The sequence below is a fragment of the Electrophorus electricus genome, chromosome 1 (assembly GCF_041902795.1).
Source record: "Electrophorus electricus isolate QZ-2024a chromosome 1, ASM4190279v1, whole genome shotgun sequence".
In the NCBI taxonomy this organism is placed as follows: Eukaryota; Metazoa; Chordata; class Actinopteri; order Gymnotiformes; family Gymnotidae; genus Electrophorus; species Electrophorus electricus.
Window position 1 is genome coordinate 37,404,203 of NC_137497.1, and position 21,568 is coordinate 37,425,770.

The 21,568-nt window shown below is 41.8% G+C and overlaps 2 protein-coding genes and 1 long non-coding RNA gene across 14 annotated transcripts in view; 1 reads left to right on the forward strand and 2 right to left on the reverse strand.

Moving 5' to 3' along the window:
• Positions 1-616: 616 nt before the first annotated feature.
• cox4i1l (cytochrome c oxidase subunit 4I1, like) lies at positions 617-6,447 on the reverse strand. Its single transcript, XM_027004358.2, has 5 exons — positions 6,319-6,447; positions 5,398-5,491; positions 4,530-4,691; positions 3,598-3,729; positions 617-854 (listed from the first exon to the last, which is right to left on the reverse strand). The coding sequence occupies exons 2-5, from the start codon at positions 5,489-5,491 to the stop codon at positions 721-723; spliced, it is 522 nt and encodes a 173-aa protein (XP_026860159.1). The 5' UTR covers positions 6,319-6,447; the 3' UTR covers positions 617-720.
• On the forward strand, positions 5,498-12,920 carry LOC145658880 (uncharacterized). Its single transcript, XR_014124738.1, has 5 exons — positions 5,498-5,709; positions 10,786-11,742; positions 12,085-12,294; positions 12,481-12,598; positions 12,762-12,920. It is a non-coding gene; the product is annotated as an uncharacterized LOC145658880 (long non-coding RNA).
• Positions 12,921-15,669: 2,749 nt separating this feature from the next.
• prkag2a (protein kinase, AMP-activated, gamma 2 non-catalytic subunit a) overlaps positions 15,670-21,568 on the reverse strand; it is a 48,938-nt gene continuing 43,039 nt past the window's right edge. For 9 of the 12 annotated variants that reach the window (XM_081718565.1, XM_035525921.2, XM_081718547.1 and 6 more), the window contains 8 exons: positions 20,947-20,992; positions 20,808-20,862; positions 19,666-19,792; positions 18,735-18,900; positions 18,577-18,614; positions 18,336-18,482; positions 17,978-18,071; positions 15,670-16,850 (listed from right to left, as the gene is read on the reverse strand). In XM_081718565.1, the coding sequence (XP_081574691.1) occupies positions 16,813-16,850; positions 17,978-18,071; positions 18,336-18,482; positions 18,577-18,614; positions 18,735-18,900; positions 19,666-19,792; positions 20,808-20,862; positions 20,947-20,992 (711 nt within the window). In that variant the 3' untranslated portion in view covers positions 15,670-16,812. Of the gene's footprint in view, positions 16,851-17,898; positions 18,072-18,335; positions 18,483-18,576; positions 18,615-18,734; positions 18,901-19,665; positions 19,793-20,807; positions 20,863-20,946; positions 20,993-21,568 lie in introns of those variants that run through there. The other 3 variants (XR_004775977.2, XR_014124733.1, XM_081718567.1) reach the window with 2 other exon arrangements.

Genomic DNA, 21,568 nt, shown 5'->3' on the forward strand with positions numbered 1-21,568 from the left:
TTAAGAGAGTGAACTCTTAATACTGGGAAGAATCGGGCGTCTCATCAGGCATGTGGCTCAGAATATGAGCACAGTAAGGTGTGTTAATTCAATTATACGTGACCATTCCTTTCAAGTGTGTGTTATATCTTGCAATTGAATTGGGTTGGAAATAATAGCCGCCATTTCATTTTAGATTTCTAATGCTCTAATCTTGCCACTTAAAATAACCCTGAAAAGGAGGGTCAGGTCGGCTCATGGTTCATCTTTGTTCTTAAGTTAATAAAATCTGTCCTTCGGGCTTTGCTAGAGACATTACAAATGATGCACTATGACTTGGCTTTCCTACATGAATGACGATGTTTTAAGTGAAGACTTTGATTACATAACACTCCAGTAACAGCCATATTATGCCTGTAGGTGACAATTCAGTTTGTATGGGTTTTGAACGACAGGCTTTCAAACTAAAATTACATGAATGCACAGTCTAAATTATGCAATATTTTGCCTTTACCATGCCTTCTAACACCTTTAGTCATTTTGGCCTTACCCTGCAGCAAACCACATGCTGTATATCAACACCTGATTGGTGGTGATGTAACCTATACTTCTGTCAAAGCACAAAGCCAATGACGCATTTACATTACATACTGCCTTTATTTGATACATTCTGTAAAGATTGTTTAGGGCTGTTGAGCTTCATTGAGTTTTATGTGGGGTTACCACCACACTTTTGGCAAGTTACTTCCACCGCTGCTTCTCGTAGTCCCAGTTGGAAGAGAACCCGTGCACGGGATTCACCCTCATGTCGATCATTCTCTTCGTCTGCTTCTCCACCCACTCGGGTGACAGAGTGTGAGGCACGTCGCCGTACACTGCACAACACACAGCAGGCAGGAGTCAACTGAGCTCAGCCTGAGACAACCAGGCACTTCCAGCAACTACAGTCCAGTGCTCACGTGTGTGTGTGTGTGTGTGTGTGTAAGATGGACAAGTAATATTCCATGCCTGTTTGGAATGCACACAACACTTTAAAAATTGCATTTTAAAATTGAATTTTATGCATGGTTTGGTGGTGGAATTATTTGGATAACATTCATAACATATTCAGGATATCCTCCCTATGGCACCAAAAGTATTGAACCTTTTTGTGTTGCAGGATTTAGTAGAATTTATACCATTATCTGTTATTATACATAGCAATAAGAAAAGACAAAAGGTCACCCAGAAAGCGTGTGCAGGTGTGCGCGCGTGTGTGTGTGTGCGTGTGCGTGAGTGCGTGCATGGGTGGGTGTGCGTGGGTGGGTGCGCGTGTGCGTGAGTGTGCGTGCGCATGTGTCGGGGTGGGTGTGGGTGTGTGTGAGAGAGAGAAAGCTCACTGCATCTAAATTGGAACACATAGAAACAAGTTAATTGTAGATATGTTGTGTTCAAGATAAGATTAGCTCATTGTACTAAATAATGCTGCAGTGCACTTCAGGAAGGAAAGAGCAGACAGACAAAAAATCTAAAAAGGAAAGAAAGAAAAAAAGGGGAATGAAAAACAGTTAATTGTGCAAAATCCCCCATCCCCCATCCCCGCCCCAACACACTCATGCATTCTTCACAAGACTGTAGCTCTTTCAGCAAACACAGATAAAGTCATACATCCGAATATAATCGCCCATTATTTATCCTGACAGACGCTAGAACTGATAAAAACAACAAAAGTGGCAAATACTGGCGTCTGATCTTTGGCTACAAAAAAAAAAAAAAACAGGAAGGGAATAAACAAATGAGGGAGAAATGTGTGTGCAGACATCAGGCCAAAGGGAACCAAGCAAGTACCACTACCCTAACAGACCAGGCCCCTTTTTAAAGCAGAACTTGCATCCACGCACAAAAGGCTGGTCATGGGCGAACACCATTAACGGCAGGACCGCACCAGCCTTGCGTGACTGGAATGTGGCTGGAATGTTTTCTGTCACCCTGCCACACAAAGGCAACAGAGAAAGAGGAGCGATGAGGAGAGATTCCAAGAGGAGGCGCCCGATCGGAGGAGGCAGGGGAGCACCCAGAGGGGCATCTCCAGGGCACGAGGGCATCCCGGCGGGGCGGATGCCTCCTCCAGACTGTGCCTTCCACAGGCTGCGCTCTGTGCCCCACGCTAGCGAGGCAGAAGGGCAGCAATGCCAGAGCCGCGCTGCTACACACGCTCCCGGCGCTGCGGGAAATACCCCATTCTCAACTGCCAACTGACTTCTGAGCTTCTATTTTTCCCCTTTTGTCTGCTACCTTTACCTCAGTTCACCTTGACTCAAAACCTCAGGCTCAGCCCTCTCCCGTCTGTCTCACACTTTTCCTCTTCTCACTCCCCCTCTGTCTCTTCTTTCTTTCTTTCTTTCTTTCTCTCTCTCTCTCTCCCTTCTCCACTGCAAGGTCTTTCCTTAGGTGATGAAGCGTCGACTTCCTTTCTTATAAAGCTGAGGTCTCTAAGAAGGGAGAGGGGAGATGGAAGCAGTCTCGACTGCTTCCGACAAGGACACACACACACACGCACGCACACACACGCACGCACACACACGCACACGCAGACACACACGCAGACACACACACACACACACGCACGCACACACCTTCTCCATTTCTCATTTCAGTGCACTCAACAAAAGCCTTGTGCTGTCACACACTCACTAACGCCTTCTCCCCATCAATCTCTTGCATACACATACACCTATAAACAGACAGGCACATACACACATGCCCACACAGCCTTGTGTATACAGTAAGATGTTCATTTTGTTGTCTGGTGAGTGTCTAGGGAGATTCCTTGAGTCGAGTCAGGGTTTAAACCCCTGAATCCTTCTCCTCTTCTCTCTCCCAGTTGTTCGCAGTTCCCTGAATCTCTGCTCAAATATCCAGCACAGTCTAATCAAAATGACGGTAGGTACACAGTGCAGGGCACCAGAAAGTGAGTGTGAAGAAGTTGATATGCTTTCTTTCTCTCCCACGTCAAACATTCTGCATCCCAGTGAGTGTTTGGACAATCAGCTACATGTTTGTTAGTGTAGGCCACATTAAAAATTGTGTGTGTTTTTGGGAGGGGGGGGGGGGGTTCAAATAAATAACCAAGCACATGTCTGGGGCTCAGAAGCTCTGCCTTGAAAATCAGCACATCCAGCCAGTTCATTAAAAGCATGTCATGGGTGTACAGTTAGAGTCAATTGGTCATGTGTTGCCATACACTGTGCTACCCTCCCTCTAGTACTTCATCAGTGGCAGTGATTGGCCAGAGATGAACTCTGCATGGCAATGGACTACTACCTGTAATTAAACACATACAAAACAGACATACCTAATAAAATGGTTAGCGGATGTACGTATAAAGTATGTGTTTTTAATTAAGTGCCTGTTATGTGTATATAATGCAAATGTGTTATAACATTTAATAACTGTCACTCATCTTGGCCCAGTTTTAGATGATTGCAAGAATCTCAATTCTCGCAATTGTACCTGACACCACAAAGCATTCAAATATAATTTATATGAGGTAGAATCTTTTTAGAAATAATGGAACCAGTGACCTGAATTTTATGTTCATCTGAATTGTTGGCTGTAAAAGTGAATAGGGATGCCCACCATAGATACGGTGCCACCAAACCAAGAGGCCAGAAAAGCCGAGAAAGAAGAACACCCCGGCCAGCGTGGTCTTCCACTCATCTGAGCTCTTCCTCATCTCAGCGTAGCTCAGCTCAAATGTGAGCCTGTACACTAAATAAAAGCACAAAACACATTTACACTGTACAGTAACATCAACACCAGATGAGTGTATTCACCATGTTTCCACCGGGTACTTTGCGCAGTAAAATCTGAAGGCCTTCTATGTTGTTTGTATTCTATACATTTTTAACATGTTTATGATGAGCATTAAACATGTGGACAACACTGCCACCTTGTGGTTATTACCCAAGACCAACGATTCTGAATTAACCGTGAAGTTAATGGTACAGAGCCAAAAATGATTTGTGATCCTAACAACAGTACTGCCTGCACAAGAGGAACCAGGGCAGTGGAATGAGTTTTCCTGAAAAATGGACTTTGGTTCAAATAAATCCATTTTCTTCCAGACAGTCGAAATACAGTGCAGTATTTATTGCCTTCTTTCATTGTCTGCATTGCCTGCCACACTTGCTCTTCTCAATTCCACAGTGACACTGTAACAAATCTAGTCCTCAGTTTGAAAACTGAGACTACTACAGAGCAACTTCCCATGAGAAAAGGTCAACTGGACAATGACAAATTTACCAAAGACCTACTTTCATGAAATCTGAGATAGAATCATAAAATTATATTAACTCCTCTTTGGCTGGTCATAAAAATGTAATCTTCCAAGTCCATTAGCAACATCTGAATAATAGTCTCACTATAGTTCCCACACAAAATAAATGTCTTTGCAGGCTTGTGAGACCTGCTTTGGTAAATTCTGAGGTATTTAACATGCACAACGAGCCTGCTTTCATAGTTGTGTTACCAGAACACATATTGTGGTGGGCAGGGTAGAGTGGATTTACATGCAAGCTTTTCCTCCTTGGTAAGGTTGGTCCATGACTCTTTCTCTTTCTCTTTCAGCTTCTTCTGCTCCGCAGTGAGATTTCTGACGAACGGGATGTCAGGCAGGGGTGTGTCCAGGCGGTTATTGTACTGCGGAATGCTGCAGTCAATCACTTCAATGTCTGAGGATTAAAAAAAGCCAAATTGACTGAGAGGAATCCATTAGGGAATTACATGCATTAACTAAATTAAAGAAACAATCAGTCAATTTTACCACCATAAATAACAATATTTACAAAAGCAATTATTTATTTTTTTACATTTTCTAGTGTAGTGTTCACATAAGATAAATAATAAGATTTCTTTGTAGTTCTCAAATTAATTAGTATTTGCTACTTATGCCCCCTCCTGGAAGTAGCGATGTTCAAAATAGATTTAATGCAGAACCTCTGATACATCCAGGTCTCTTGTCAGTATAATGGCTGTTTCATAATGTGAAGAATCATTGGAAAAGAATGACTTATTACTCCTTTAAAGATACGTCAATAAAAAAAAAACTATGGCTAAAGAGCGCCCTCTCCTGTTTTAAGCGAAGAGCTATAGAAATGGACTATATTAAACGTTCGCTGGTGCAATTAAAACGTTTAAACTAAGTATTCCTGCAGTGTTACTGTCAGTGACCTTGTCATCATAGTGGACAGACCTGATACAAGCACGATAAGGCACGAGGGCGATGTATTTATTATAATACCCATACAAACGTGCTCAATAACGTAAGCGTGGTAAAAATTAACTTCTGTGTCTTAAAAGAGGAAGCAAAGCAAATAAAAATGCATTTCTAAAAGGATATCTGGTTGTGTGCACAGTGTAAAAGAATGGTTCTAGTACCTTGCGCGTGCGCCGCGAGCGCGCTAGCCGAGGTTGACACTCTTCTCCAGAGTCCCACCTGCAGTCCCCGAACCAACGCACGGGAAGAGAGCATCTGCAGAATCAAACTGGAATTTTAGTGACCAGAGGGGACGTCTATCGGTGATAGCGATTTCTTTTGATGGGGTGGCCTCCTTTAAAATACGGACTGACTGCGGAGACAGATGAACGATAGAAAGCGCACGCTGTTGGAGTTACGTTTACCAAGATGCTGCTAGTCGAAACCACTTTACGCAAAGTTGTCAAAAAGAAACAAATCCCAGGAGCAACATGGTAAGTAACTAAGGGAAACTGAAAATCATCCCAATTCTATTTTGTTCTACTGCCTGAAAATTGTTTTTTATTACTGTATGCCCAGTAATACTGTATGCCCAGATGAAACCCTGACTTGCTGATGTGATGCCAAGCACGCAGTGGAATAGTTCTATATTTACATGGAGGGGGGCGCGTACCGCAAGTTTGGAGAGATGTTGCGATATAGGACGCAAAAAGCCCTAACTGAAAAATACAGTTTTACAGGCGGTAACTAACCCATAACATCAACGCCACCTGCCCAAACTATTTCTACATTTATGCACATTTATGAGATCAAACCAAATCAAACTAGGTCACGCACACTGCACGGATACTCTGTTGCGCTAAAAAGTTTGTCTTTATAAAATCATTTGAGATCATTATACATTAGAACTCCTCTTTGATTCTTGTCTTTTTATTAAAATAATAACATTAGGTACTCATAGCATCGCATATAAAAGTAATTTGTAATTCTAACCTGTGACGTAGATCATAAGATAAGAAATAACTCTACAGCGCTTTAACATCCTCTCTGTGTATAATGGCATAAGTCCTCTATCTTTATGATATTGAATACTAATTCATTACCTTTGTAAGAGAAAGTGTGCTCTTTCCACCAAGTTGCCTACGTGCAGTATGAAGAGTAGAGCATGGATCAGTTACAGCCGCGCCTGTTAAAATTTGTCAGGTGTCTTTTGTTATCAACAGCAAGAACCAATGAGAGTACTGATGGTTCGTAGGCAGTTAGTCACTCCAAGCGCCTTTTAGACGTTTAATGAATGTCATCTCAAGTAGAGTCTGTGTGGATTATTCGTTTTGACTTTGATAAGGGTACCTTGTATCTGAAAAGTACATTTTGGTGAAAGGAAATCAACAGATGAAATGTACGGTGCAACAATAAGAGTAGGAAGTGACACTTTCTATTCATTTGGCTTTCCATTTTTTATCACCCTACACCCATCCTCTTGTTGTTCTGAGCAGCACCCGTGTACTCCATATAAAGGTTGTAGTTTAATACAGCGAGCAAAGGTCGCTGAAGTGGAAGAAACTAAATATACGTTTAGTAGCCTGCTGGCGACATCTCTGTAAGACATGTTATCTTTGTTTGTTTGTTTGTTTCATTTATTTATTTATTTTTGCAAAATTGGACAATTTATTTTCAGTTTTCCTTCATTTAAAGCTGGTGCTAGTGGAATATCTGTGCTCATTTTATCCGCTCTGTCCACCCTGTAAGGTTTGTGTCCTGTATGCTGTAATCTGCCAGGCTTGTAAATGACCTCTTCTAATATGTGGTATTTGTGATGCGCGTTATGTTGTGAATTGCCCCTCCTGATGTTTCCCTGTGCTTAGAAAAGAACTGAAAACCTGCAGAAGCAATGGAAGCTCTTAGGGCAGTTGTCAGAGCAGTTTATATAAAATTTGCATTTTTGTATATGTTTTCATTAATTATTTTATTATTTAGGGGTTTTTTTGTAAATCAAGCTGTAAATGTGTATAATGTTTTTTAATAAAATGGACTTTTACACTGTGACATAACTTCCACTTTAAGTGTTTCAAGTTAGCAGGTTCTCCATGCTTTTCAAAGCACCGGGAAATAAAAGCTACAGGTGAGGCTGTAGAATATTCCAGCATGCTTAATACCTTCAGAATAATATTGTGGCGGTGCAACGTAATTTCTCGAATCAAATAGATGGTGATTGCAGTCTCCCTGATTCAGCAAGCAACAGACAGACAGACAGACAGACAGACAGATATTGATTCCCAGGAAATTGCATCAAGAAAATATAACTGTAAAAACCACACATATTAGAGATAACAAAAGATTAGGGAGAGATAGAGGGAGAGAGAAATGAAAGCTCAGCTATATACAAATATACAAATTTATAACTAAATAAGAAAAAAAAAAACATTACAATATAAATTCCATAGCACTTGAATTGGAGGTAGGCAGAGTATAAAAAAGAAATTCAGTAGTTTGATAGTTATCGATGAGCAGCAATGATTCTCCATTTATTGCACAATAACAGTAACAGAATCCTTTGAGTATAAGCCCAGTTTGTAGCTTACCATATTTTCAGAAAAAGCACAAAAAAAGTGTGGAGAGTACAGAGCAGTGCTACATGGGACTAATGTTATTGACCTTATGAAAAAGTCTGGCAGCAGGAACTCCGTGCTGCCTCGGCTGTAAGGTGACTCCTTATAAAGACTGATGACAGTGGATAAAAATGACCTCACATGCTATTGCTTGGCACAGCACATCAGCTTCGGTCTGTGGCTGAACAAGCTCCTCTGCTTCATCATGGCAGCATGGACAGGGTTGTCCATAATAGCTACTTTGCTTAATGTCATTCGCTCTGGAATAGCCTCCATAGAATCAACCGTGATTTGTGTGGATGAGTCAGTCTTCCTGATTAAGAAAATATGTCTTTGTGCACAAACCTGCCATGTTTAGTGCTGCCAATGGCTGCCTGTTTCTGCAGGCATCTTTGTGGTGTTGAGATGTCTGGCTTGTTCTGCAGCCCTTTCCGATTTCTGTTTGTTTAGGGACTTTTTACTTCCACTTTTTTTTTTTTTTTGCTCTCTGCAAGTGAAATACACACTCAGCAAGAATCAGGTCACATGACTGATGCAGCCAGTCAAAAGAACATTCAGCATTTTGGGTCTAAGAAATGGCTTGAGAAGGCTATCTTGCTTTGGAAGTATGTATCAGTGCTAATCACATTGTCCAGGGAGTTTAGAGGTACTTGACTGGATCTGAACTACACAGTTCCTCTTGCTGCTGCTCTCAGAAGTTATCAATAAAGACAAGAGAACCAGTTCCACTGGAAAACTGTACACAGCCATGCCACCTTTTTAAGAACAATGCTGTATTTCTTTAACACATGCTCCACTCTTTCCTCATTCCATCACTCAGGTACAGATTAATTTTCAACTTATCTCTCCATCAGCCTTTTTTCCTAGAGCCTGTAACCTGGCCATCTAATGAGCCAAAACTACAACAAATATTCATACATTGCTCACTAAGGAGGATGCATGTCCTATCCAGCATTATTTAGCAAAGTGAAGTAATGCCTTTCCATTCTCAAGTTCTGCTTTCTGACATTTTCAGCATCAATGAGGTAGTCATAAGAAATATTTACTATACTACATGCATGGAACCAAAAGCAATTCATGTTTGATGGCTTATATGAGGGTATAAGTTAAATAGCAGTCACACCTGCTATTTCGTTGTTGTTGTTTTTTGCACTTGCAATGCATATTAGACTTCTGTTGACCAGTACTGCATTATCAAAAGGAGCTGAATAGAGATTAGGCAAATATTAAAAATAAAGCACATAACTACAAAAATTATCTCAGGGCAAAAATATGCAGGTCATATAGGTCAGAAAGTTAATCAACACTCTAGCTTTATCAAATAGAAGAGTGTGCAGAGAGCACAGTATTTGTGTTTGGTATCTGTAGGCCTGTTTGCTGAGGCAGCCAAATTATTTGTATTCATATAAAAGAGGACGTAGGTGTAAAATCCTGTTTTTGTTTTTATTACACTTTTAATTTTAGAATATTAGGTTAATTTGTGTTTTTCAAAACTGAATCAACTAGTAGACAACGTAACTAACGATTGAGCTAACTATATATCTTGCTGTCAGCAAAAGGAGAGTATCCAAACAGGCTTTGCAAATATCTCAATACCTGTCAAGAGTAGACGCAGTTCAAAATGATCATGCACAAGGTACTGCTTTGCTTCCAACAATACAGACTAAATTACAGGGCTAACAAGGAAATACTGTTAGAAGCTTCTCCCGGTCGAGAAAGCTCCATACTTTCTGCATCTTCTAAATTTTATGTCGGCTGGAATAGGTACGGCCTTGTCCCACTAAGTTGCTTCTAGACGCGTACACTTTTAGGACCCTGTCGAAGGACCTGTCAGAGTACACTTCGTCCCTTCACCTGTGTTGGTCACTGCTGCTGAAATGTGATTTGTCGTGTTTTGCCGCTGTGCTGGGTTTAACTGTTGCTGCTGTTTTGGAGGGTGTAAGTGTGAGTCAATTTGATAACGATGTTCCGGTCCTGTAGTGCAATTGATCCACATTGTTGAGCCCATGTCTTTAACAGTTAAATCAGTTAATACAAGAAAACATATCAAGATATTGTATGTATGTGCATCAAAACGTTATTCCACTTTTATCCTTAAACAACGATGATACAACGATGATGCTTATATGCAGCCAATGAGATTTTATAAAGGTCCTTTAAAAAGGTCTCGCAATGACATCTCTATGAATATGAATATGAGCAAACTCAGCCTACCAACATTTTTCTCAGATGTCTACAGAATGGTAGATGGAGGATGATTGGTCGAAATGGCCATTGAACTAGTAGCCAGATATCTTTACTTATTTGATTCAGAAATCTAGCATTTGCACATTTACATGTGCTGTGCAAGAGAAGAGAAACTGCACGCCTACAATGTGCTGTGTTGGCCATGTTCAAATGTCAGATATCCCTACATAACATCCAGAATTTTGCGTCCTGAAGTAACGTCATCTAGTCAATCTCATGGCCATGCTCAACCCAGGTGGGGTTCATGTCCATTAAGAGTACAGTACAGATATATACATTCACCCAAGGAAGACTGTACTGTTGAGATGTTTGTGGTTCTAAAAGTGAGCAACTACACACTGGTGCACATCGCACATAAACTAAAAACTGAACAGATAAACACCAATGAATAAAATTGTTAATTTTAATCCAACCGTGAACACTACCTAACAGTATGTGTAGCTAACAAGGTCAATACTAGCACTATTCTAATCGCAGTGATGATGCAAAGGCCAACTATGTTAGCTGACTTGAAATCCAAAGGCAATAATTACATCTTAGAAAATATATTCCTAGAAGGCTTTGTTGTGCTCTTACACTGTTCATCCACATCTCATCTATTGGACCTCACAAACTCATCTAAGTATCTTCTCATATTATCTCAATCTTTCATATCATACATCCACAAACCAAGCATCTGAAATGCTTTACAATTCCTGTCCACATATCCCACAGATCTCCTCGACGCTATCATCATAGACGTCGCATTCTCCGCAACCTCACTTGCTCACAACGTTCGGCACCATCACAGATCGCGGTGGCAGGAGGGCTCTGGAATTATCGATCTGCAGAAGGCTGACTTCCTCTCAGCACTGGCATCCCTCCACTCCCTACGCTTCCTGGCTCTAACAGAAACACGGATCACCCCTGAGAACTTGGCAACTCCAGCTGCCCTGTCCTCTGCCTTTTCATTTACCCATTCTCTGAGGCAAGGGTGGTGGCACAGGCTTACTGTTGTCTCGAGAGTAGCATTTCACTCCACTTTCCTTCTCTACTCTTTCCATTTCCTCTTTTGAATTTTACGCCATTACAGTGTCTTTCCCCTCCAAACTTCTTATCATTGTCACCTACCGCCCTCCAGGTTCCCTAGATCACTTCATTGATGAGCTCGACATCCTCCTGAGTCAATGCCCTATTGAAGAAAATCCACTCATTCTCTTTGGAGACTTCAACCTTCCATCAGACAAGCTGCATTTCTCCTGCATCCTTCCACTGTTGACAGCATTCAACCTCACCCTCAACCGCTCTCCTCCAACTCACAAAGCGGGCAATGTTCTAGACCTGATCTTCACCCGTACCACCAAAACATCAGACATCGCAGTCACCCCCCTCCACCTCTCGGACCATCACTTTCTATCCTTCTCTCTCTCCCTTCCTTCTCTTTCCATGCAATCCTCCCCAATGTGTTCCTCCTCCTTCTGTTGCAATCTCTTCCCTTACTTCGACTATTTTGTCCACCCTTCCTCACCCTGACTCTGTCTTCTCTCTCTTTGGATTCAATTACAAATTATTTCATTTCTGCACTCTCCTCATCAATGACTCTCCTGTGCCCTCTCTCCTCTAGACCTGCTAAGTCCTCCCCACCTGTCCCGTGGCTAACAGAAACACTTCGCTGCCACAGGAGAGAACTAGGTACTTCAGAGAGGTGGTAGAGGAAATCTCACCTAGATTCAGACCTCAGCTCACACCAGTCTCTCACCTCCAGTGAGAACTTGGAAAGAACATCTGCAAAGTCATCCTATTACAGAGAAAAATTCAAATCATCAGCATCCAATCCACATAAGCTCTTCACTATTCTTTCTTCTTTCCTTAATCCTCCCCCTCCTTCCTCATCTCTTACTCCTGAGGATTTCACCACCTTCTTTGAGAAGGTTGCAGCAATCCATCAGTCCTTTTCCTCTGTTCTCTCTCCTCCATCCAATGTGCATTCCCTAACATCCAACTCTGTGACTTCTTTTTCTCCTCTCTCTTCAGATGAAATTCCTCAACTCCTGACTACATGTCCACTGGATCCAATTCATTCCACTCTGTTCCAGACAATCATAAGAGATCTGCTTCCTTTCATCTGTCATCAACAACTCCTTATCTTCTGGATACGTGCCAACTGCATTCAAAACTGCCAGGGTTGTACCAATCCTCAAGAAGGCCACACTTGATGGTTCCAACATTACCAACTACAGACCGGTATCACTTCTCTCTTTCCTCTCAAAAGCCCTCGAATTAGCAGTTTATAATCAATTGTCTCTTCCTCACCCAGAACCAGCTGCATGATCCCAATCAGTCTGGCTATAAACCGGCACATTCTGCAGAAACAGCCCTCATAGCAGTGACAGAAAAACTTCATACTGTCATCTGTTTTGATTCTTCTAGACCTTTCGGGAGCCGTTGACAGTGAACCACAACGTTCTTCTCACTGTTCCCTCCAGACTCAGTGTGACTGGCTGCTTGAAGATGGTTTCAGTCCTATCTGGAGGGACGGTCCTATCAGGTGACCTGGAGAGGATCCACATCCAAACTTTGTAGATTCTCCACTGGTGTTCCACAAGGCTCAGTGTCTCTTCTCTTTGTATACTCATTCTCATGGTTTCTCCTACCACTGCTTTGCTGACAACACTCAATTATTTCTTTCTTTTCCAACCTCTGACACGCAGGTCTCAAAACGTATCTCAGAATGCTTGACTGACATCGTGTCATGGACGACAGCCCACCACTTGAAGCTCAACCTCAGTAAAACCACGCTTTTGGTTCTCCCAGGTTCTCCCATCCCTTACCATGACTTCAGTTTCAATGTAAATAATTGGGATCAACACTGTGGATCACTATAGGCTAATCTCCCATCAAACAAATTATGCTTCACATATTGTATGTCCAACATGAAAGCAAAAGACACATAATGTTATAATAAACTACCTCAGCAAATCAGTTAAGGTTAAAAAAAATCGAATTAAAACAAAGTAGTGGCATATAGTGTTTAATCAGTCTGCTCTCTCCACTCCACTCGCCTGTCACGTCAGCACAAACATCCTCCGTATTCACAGGTATCAGGTGCATCAGCTGTGTTTTAGATATTCTTTCTTTACAAAAACAAATAATTAAATATGCTTGTACAAAATAAATATTAAAAAAAATACTATTTGTTCTTTGCTGAAACAAAGCTCAACATTAGCTCAACGTAAAGCTGGCTCCAGCATTAAAGCAGCAAGAAGTCATTTTTCCACTGATTCTTCACATTATGAAAGTACCATTATAAAGACTGGATGTTTAAGAGATTTTGTTCTAAATCCATTTTAGACATGGCTGCCTCCACTTTCATAAATATTGTTTTTTATCTTTAAAGTGGTAAAAATGACTTATCACCATGCAATGGTCACTTTAAACCTAAATCTCTTGCATGCATTCATGCAATTCATAACAATATGTGGATGTAGAGATCTCCTTTCAGTTTATTTAACATTTTTATTAGAACCTCGTTTACAGTTAAGAGACTTTGTCTCATCTGGTACCATTTGTGTTTAGCAATCCTTCGGCTCATTGTCTAATCTGCTGTTAGCCAGATATTTTTGGGTGGCAGACCATGTTTAACCATGTAAAATATCCAGCATCCCTGCTATATGAGATCAACAACACTCCTTGTTACTACACTACTGGTGTCATTGTCATATTACAAATAATATCCAGTCAGCTATGACACTAGGATCAGAAACTGACCAATGAGGAACAGGAGAGAGGGTGGGTGACATGCGTGTAGACATTTAAAATGCATCGGGAATGTAGGTGTACTTAAAAAGTGTTCAGTGAATGTAGGTGCAGCTAAGGCTGGGAACTTCAAAACACAGATCTCACTGGCTCTAGACAATGGACACACATTTAACTTCCTGTCATAGGGTGTTTCTAAAAAAAAAAAAGTGGGTGGTAAGTATAGCTCACTGCTAATCCACTTTGTACAGAAGATGTTAACAGGGACATGCAAAGTTCACATACTGTTGTGTATTTTACTATACACAGTTAAATTTTAAATACTTTGTAAATAATGTATTATGTTTGATACCATGAACTGTAGCAGATGCGACCAGGGGCATTCTGCACAACAGCAAATGGACACTTTCCTTCTCGCATCACATGTGAGCAAACACCACAGGGTGGACTTTGCTTCATTGTACTTGCATTATTTATGCAAAAATAAAAAATAATTATGCAAAAACAAAAACATTTCATATAGAGGCTATAAATAAAATACAATAACAAAATACTATGCTCCTTACTACTTGGGCAGTGAACTAAAAAAAATTTCACTATGAGACAAATGCACCAAGTGACTCCTAAATAAAAAATGTCCTCTTTTTCATTTTTTATCACACAGAATGCTTAGGTATACAACAAATTCGCAAGTTTAAATTTAATCACTCAGCCCTTGAGAGTTCACTGTGGATTTAACACAAGTATGCTCAGGAAGGACCTCATGCGTGGAGTCTGTAGATGTGTTAAGACTGCCATCTGATGTTGCACCCAAGAAGTGAAATCCAATATCCCCCCAATTAACATGACGCACACTGCATGAAATCATTGTACAATTGCTTCCAGCTACATCATTTGATGAAGCAATGCTATTTAAAGACAGAAAATAGAAGAAAGATTACACCCCCCCCAATATTTTACAAGGTTCAAGATAACCGTGATACACCTTTGGAAGATGTGGCCCAATGAAAACGTTGTATCTTACACTTTAAACTACAGTGCAAATGGTCCAACTTTACCAAAGATTATGTAGGAATATACAGCAAAATGTGGACACCTGAAACTAAAGAACAAACTTGAAAACCTTGGTGCATTTTTACAAGGTAAACTTTAAACACATGTTTTTTTCATTATATTTGCATGGCACACAAAATTTAAACATTATGTCCAATATTATGAGCCATGTTATACAAGGGACAACACAATGTAAAACACCCACTTTGATTACTGGAATTTGTCCAATATCTGCCCAAACACATTTTACAATGCTATAGGATTAAGGATTAAAGTTTTGCTTGCATGCATTAAATTGCACTTTAAAACAAATCAATCATTATAAAGATATTTTCAACAGGACATGAAGGTTCATGATGTGAAAGTTCTGGGAAAGATGGCAACTTCCACTACTTTTGTACCCCTTCCAAACAAACTGCAGCAGCTGCTACAGTTACGTTCCACATACTTGAACACAGTAATCCTGTGACAGCATGTTGGACCAAACATTTAACCCTTATCCAACAATACACTTATAGCCAGCAGGGACGCATGCACTCAAAACACACTTTCTGCTTGTAAATGAAAAATGCATGTTTAACTCATTTTCAAATCTCAGACTAAATATGTTTAAGTGTACAAAAAATAATTTAAAATGTTTTAGAACAGTTGGCGAGAACCTCTCCCCAACAGTCCAACAAGCAGAACACTAGCCATCCAAAGCTTCAGTAGCAGGATTTAATTCTGTTTTCCAAACTGCAAAATGGAAAGGAAAAAAAGAAACGAGTCATCTCCATGCCAGTGATGTGCTTTTTTCAGTGGACATGACGCTTCGATCAAGGACCTTTATTGACAGCACAGTCACAATAAAAGGAACTGAAGATGAACATCTGCAATATTACAAATTTTTTTTAACACATTGAATACACAGAAAAATAGACCTCTCTCTGGCACTTGATGTGAGCTCTTCCTCTGTACAGTACGGTCGATGCATACCTCCGCTTAACTGGAGAGAAGAAGAGTGAGGGCTCGTAGGCAGCGGCTGCATTCTGAATTGCATCGAGTGTCAAGTCATCAGCACATTTAATGCATAGGGGCAGGACTTTTCTTTACATCCCATTCAAGATATTACTTTCAACATTGAAACAGCTACAAAACACTACAAATAAATAAACCTATAAATCTGTGTTTACAGCATCATTTGAAAAGAAAAAAAAAAAACAAAAACCATCTTATAGAAATAAAGAACTTTCCTAAAGAAGAAAAATATAAACATAAGTAATTAATCAAATCAGTGACAATCAAAAATATCTTTGTTTTGGATTTCGGATACCATCACATTCACGGTTATCGCTTTCTCTTGGCAATTTATAACAGACAACTGGTGGACAGAAGGCACCATTGAAAGAGGTGAAATGATCTCCGTCCGCAGGGTTGTTATTTAGGGAGGACAAAACGGTATTTACAGAAGACAGAGCGAAGAAAAAAGTATCAAATGAACTTAAGTTCATATAAAGCCAGAAGTCAAAGCTTCATTCTACATAAGGAACAAGTAAATGGCAAAAACTCACTTTGAAAAAAATCAGTTCTGAATGTCCTGCCGTTTGACAATACCCTCAAGATGACAATGGTACAGTCCAGCGGCTATCAGTCACGTTCGGAACATAGAACGGACACCAGATGGCGATGTTTCATGTGTAGTGAAAAGTGATCATAGTGCGCTTGTGGTAACAGGTTTGGGAGACTGGAGGTTTGCACAGTCCCTCTGAGAAAATCCCTGGTGGTTTGCCTTATTGCCCCGCCATAGCCTGCCCATCCATCTTTTGGCCTCCAGCGGTATGCATTTAATCCCCCACTACGCTCCACTCCATGCCCTTGGCCTTTTTCTGGCGGCCCACATCGCCACAAACACAAACAAGCTCCAGCATCCTCTCCCATTCCAGCAGCATGACAGAACTCAGCAGCCCCAGTGTCTCACTCAGCCTCTCCCTCACACTCCTTCCTCTTCAGACCTAGAGAGAGAAAATCACATGGAGCCTGAATTTTTGAAGACGCAAGTTTTAACCATTATTAACTGCGAAAGCATGCGTGCGCTAGGCAGGTCCACAAGAAAATTGCTGACACATGCACACCCCACATCCACCTGGAGGAGGGCAGAATTGATAGAATATCGCATTAAACGAATCACCACAAGTGAATGAAGATAGATGTTATTAACTGCTTGCAAACTGCAGTGGGCTCCATGATATAAATGCACTGTGCCAGTAATTAAAGGTCAGTGTCTTGAAGCCTTCATCTTGCTATTTAGAATGTGAGTAAATGCACCGTTCTGCAGGTTGAATAGTTAGTGAGGAGAAAACTGTGCACTGAAACTCAACCAATAAAACAATTTAACGAACCCCCCAGCAATCCTGCAAGATTATGCTCAACAGAGACAGCGTTTTGAACGGGCAGATGCGCGCGTGCATGCACGTGCTGGTGAGGACCGATAAGAAGCCACACAGCATCCATCCAGCCAAGCCTGTCTAGAGTGAGGGGAGCTGTGCTGTATGGTAAGCATCAGGAGAAAGACCTGAGTCCCCTCTCCTCATTAATTCTCCTTCTCCTCCTCAGTTTGTGTTGAAATGGCACACCAAACACACACCTCTGCATGCGCACACATTCCTATGCTGGCATCAAAATAGCATACATGTAGGACTGTTAGACATGGGGCCGTTTAGTTGAGAGCCTTGTATTGCAGACCCTGAAGCCAAAATCCAGTCCTGGAAGTTTTTCTCCAACTGTGCAGAGTTCCACATCTATTCCCAATAACCACAATCCATGAAATAATTCCAATTGGTGAAGCCAAGTGGTTCTTTGCAAGTTTATCCCAAAACGTGTCGATATTGGGCCCTTAACTGAATAGCCGGGATCTGATTAAACCAGAACGATTGTTTAGTAGCGCTCAAACAAACCCAACACAGCAAGTGAGTGTTAAATTCCAGTGACTAAAACCCACACTTCCCAGTGGCGTGCAGCAATTCTGTGCTTTGGCCGACCAGCCGGGCGAGGGAGCAATACCTGCACGTGGGAGGGGAGGGAGGAAGAGGGCGGGGTCCATGAACAGGGAGGAGCTGTTAGCAATGCAGTGCGTCTATACCTGCTGGCGTGAGCACCAGGGCCTGCAGGATGTCCGACAGGGACACGATGCCCACGATGCAGGCGTTCTCATCCACTACCACCAGCCTGTGTACCTGAACGGGAGAGAGAGCAGGCAGAAGGCTCCTCACAGTTCTCAGTCGCACATGCCAAGCTTCAATGGGAAAGTTTCACGGGGTCGTTGCCGATTTAAATTCAGTAACTCTGCTTGGAGATTATACACAAAAGCACTTTGTGAATTTGGATTGTGCAAGTCCGATATGGAAGTGTGCATGCATTCTTCGCAACCTTGAGCTAACCTCAGCTTTAATCATCATCATCGGACACTGTCTATGCGTGCGTCTCTCCCAGGATCTCACCTCAGCTTTGACTATTCTGTCCACTATAGTCTCCAGCGTTTCTAGCCTGTTGCACTTCATGACCCCTTCGAAGTACTGCGAGCGGTGCATGAGGGCCTGAGTCACGCTAATGTCCAGGTTATTGTAGGTCTTCTCAGCAGCAAGATTCTACATAGAGCAGAGACAGAGTACATAGCTCATCAGCCTCGACCCACTTCGGTTAGACCGTTCCTGCCCTCATAAAGAAAGTAACGTTACTTACAATGACATCAAACTTGGAATATATATCCACAACCTTTCCTGTGAAGAAAACAAAACCCTAATTTACAGTAAGAAACAAATGGTGTTGAGCAGATGCATTGTAGCATTTGCAATAAGTGACTAGGACCACTGCCCACGCACTGTGCACTCCGCCCTTACCAGACTCATCCACGACGGGCAGCGCAGACACCCTCCTCTCCACGAAGATGCTCAGGGCTTTGATGATGGCCGTGTCTGGGTGGATGAAGGCGATGTCACTGTAAGTGCCGACACCCAGCTCCTCCAGGGTCTGCTTCATGAAGGCTGGCTTTGGCATCTCACATACCTGTCCAGGACAAAGCCCACTCAGAGCTTCCAAAAGCTAGGTGCAAGCTAAAGATCAGAAATGTCTTTCTGAAGTGTGGTGAGCCTCAAAGAAACATCACTATCCTGCTGAAGTTAACAAGTGCAGACTTACATTCTGAGCACATTCCCTGATGAACAAAGGCACTGCCACATCCTTTGCCTTTGATGAATTTAAGCCCGAGCTTAATCCAAAACAATCCTTCATAAAGTCTTATTTTTCCATATTAGATTCTTCTGATTTCATTAACAGTTTGGTCAGAAAAGCTAAGAGATTAGTATTGTGTAAGAACAGCCAGATGAGAGCAAGCTGATGGATCATATTAATCCAGTCTTGTCCACGGATGAGTCTTCCACACCCTGTCTGCAGCCCCAGACCCCTCCATCTCCATATTCTACCGGCACCAACCCTTCTTATGTGGAAGTAAAACTACCTTATATGGGATGACAATAGAAACCTTCACCTTCAATAAAATCCAGTTAGCCTTCATGCACACAAGCCAAGATAACAGCACGTAGTGAGCCGTTTTCAGTCAAATTTAAGATACTCAACATTGTTTTGGACAGACATCCTTCAGGATGAAGGACCATTGTCCAAAACATTCCAGTTCTGTGGAAATTGTACTTTACTACAGTTTTGAATATCTGTACAGCTCAATTACTCACCTAGAATCTTCCAATTTATTATAAAAAAAATGTTCACTGAATCCTGCAGAGGAAAGGCAGAGAAGCCCAACGCCATACTTACAAAGAGTTGAAGGAATTTGAGGATCCTTTTGTGCGTGAGGATGTAAAGTGCATTTCCACTGACAGGGTCAATGACAGGCAGTCGGTGGATCTTGTTCTTGATCAGTGAATATACAGCATCAAATATGCTGCCACACACACAAAACCAAAGTGTTGGCAGATGGCCTACAACACAGTGGAACAGCAGAGATAATCGGAGTCCCGTGTTAAGGCAGCCACATGGGCGTCTGCTTTTGGTGCCGATTCAGAAGCCTCTGCCCTCAGAGACACTAAAATGAAGAGGGCAGAGCTGCCCTGAAATCAGAGTCAATTTGCTTCTGATTTTTACAGCAGGAGGAAGTGCATTAATGAGTCATGTTCATTATGAATTTTAGAGGATTATCACTGAATTATTTAGTGCACTGAAATATAGGCAGGCTGCCTAGTTTGTAGAGAGAGAGGGAAAGAAAAAAAAAAAAAAAAAAAAAAAAAAAAAAAAAAAAAAAAAAAATTCACATGGAATTTTTGAAGACGCAACAATTTTAACCATTATTAACTGCGAAAGTGCGCGCGAGCGCACACTAGACAGGTCCACAAGAAAACTGCTGACACATGCACACCCCACATCCACCTGGAGGAGAGCAGAATTGATAGAATATCGCATTAAACGAATCACCACAAGTGGATGAAGATAGATATATATAAATCACACGCAGACACAAACATGCATCTTGTTTGGTTACGTGTCTAACAACACTGAAAGCTTTGGTTACAAGACTGCAATTTTAACACAATGATACAGAGAGAAAGCCTTCCTGTGTCAGCATCAGTCTTTGCGTGATGGTACAGTGTATTTAATTGCGTCCCAACTCCACACTGCAACATGACAGGCGTTCAACTTGTAGCCCACAAATTTATTTTCTGGATTCCTCTGGCAGAGTACAATCGATAGACATGAGAATTTATCGTCTTCCAGCGGCAAAACAATTTCCAAATACCAGCACATCCAACTAGTACTTTATTCTCTTAAAATAAAAACAGCATAATGGAGAAAAGAAAAAAAAGTATAAGTCTGAGCGGAAAAAACAAAAAATTAATAAAATAAAACCCCCAGAAGTGATTAGGTTTGCACAGAAAACAAAACAACTTGCTCAAATGGCCTACCTTGCATCTGGGGATATGTTGACTAAAGGTTTAAATGTTTCTTGTAAATAGAGCTCTGTTGAAACAAACAAAAACACTTTCAGCCCAGTCAGAAGAGAGGACTCCACCAAAAAAGGGGGGGGCAGAAATTTTTATTTACCTCTCCATGTCTCAATCTTGTGCTCCTCTAGTTCATAGATTTGCACCTGAAACCAGAGCAAATGCGCAAGTGTCAGAAACTTTGGGAGGCCAACTAGAACCCAGCATTCACTCAGCAAGCAGAGAAGTATTGAGATGGCCGCATCCATCAAGCTGCACAAAACCAGGCTGGGCCCAGCAGCAGCCGCGAGCCCCGTGAGCTTCTCTCAGGGGAGACGGGGGTGGGGGGGGAGCAAAGCTAATTGGAGAGAAAGCTGAGAGACGTGTGACCTAACGAGCAGCTCGCCTGCTGGGGACGGCCATTAGGAGCCAGCGCGGCAGCGTGATGCAACAGTCCGTCTAAGAGGACAGGTCTAAACATAGCCACGGCGAGAGAGGGGGCCCCACTGGGTGTCGCTGATGAGGAGCGCCAGGCCATGCGCATACACCTCTGTCTGTGTGTGTGTGGCCTCGCTGGCTTGGTGCGATAATGACCAGAGAGGGCAGTAGATGTAAACAGAAAGTTAAGGGTTCCAGCACTCGAACACAGTCACCACAGACAGATGGTGGTCGGGGGTGTATGCACACTACATGTGAGCAACATGCAACCTTTAATTAACTGAACCCCGGAGCAACTTCCACTG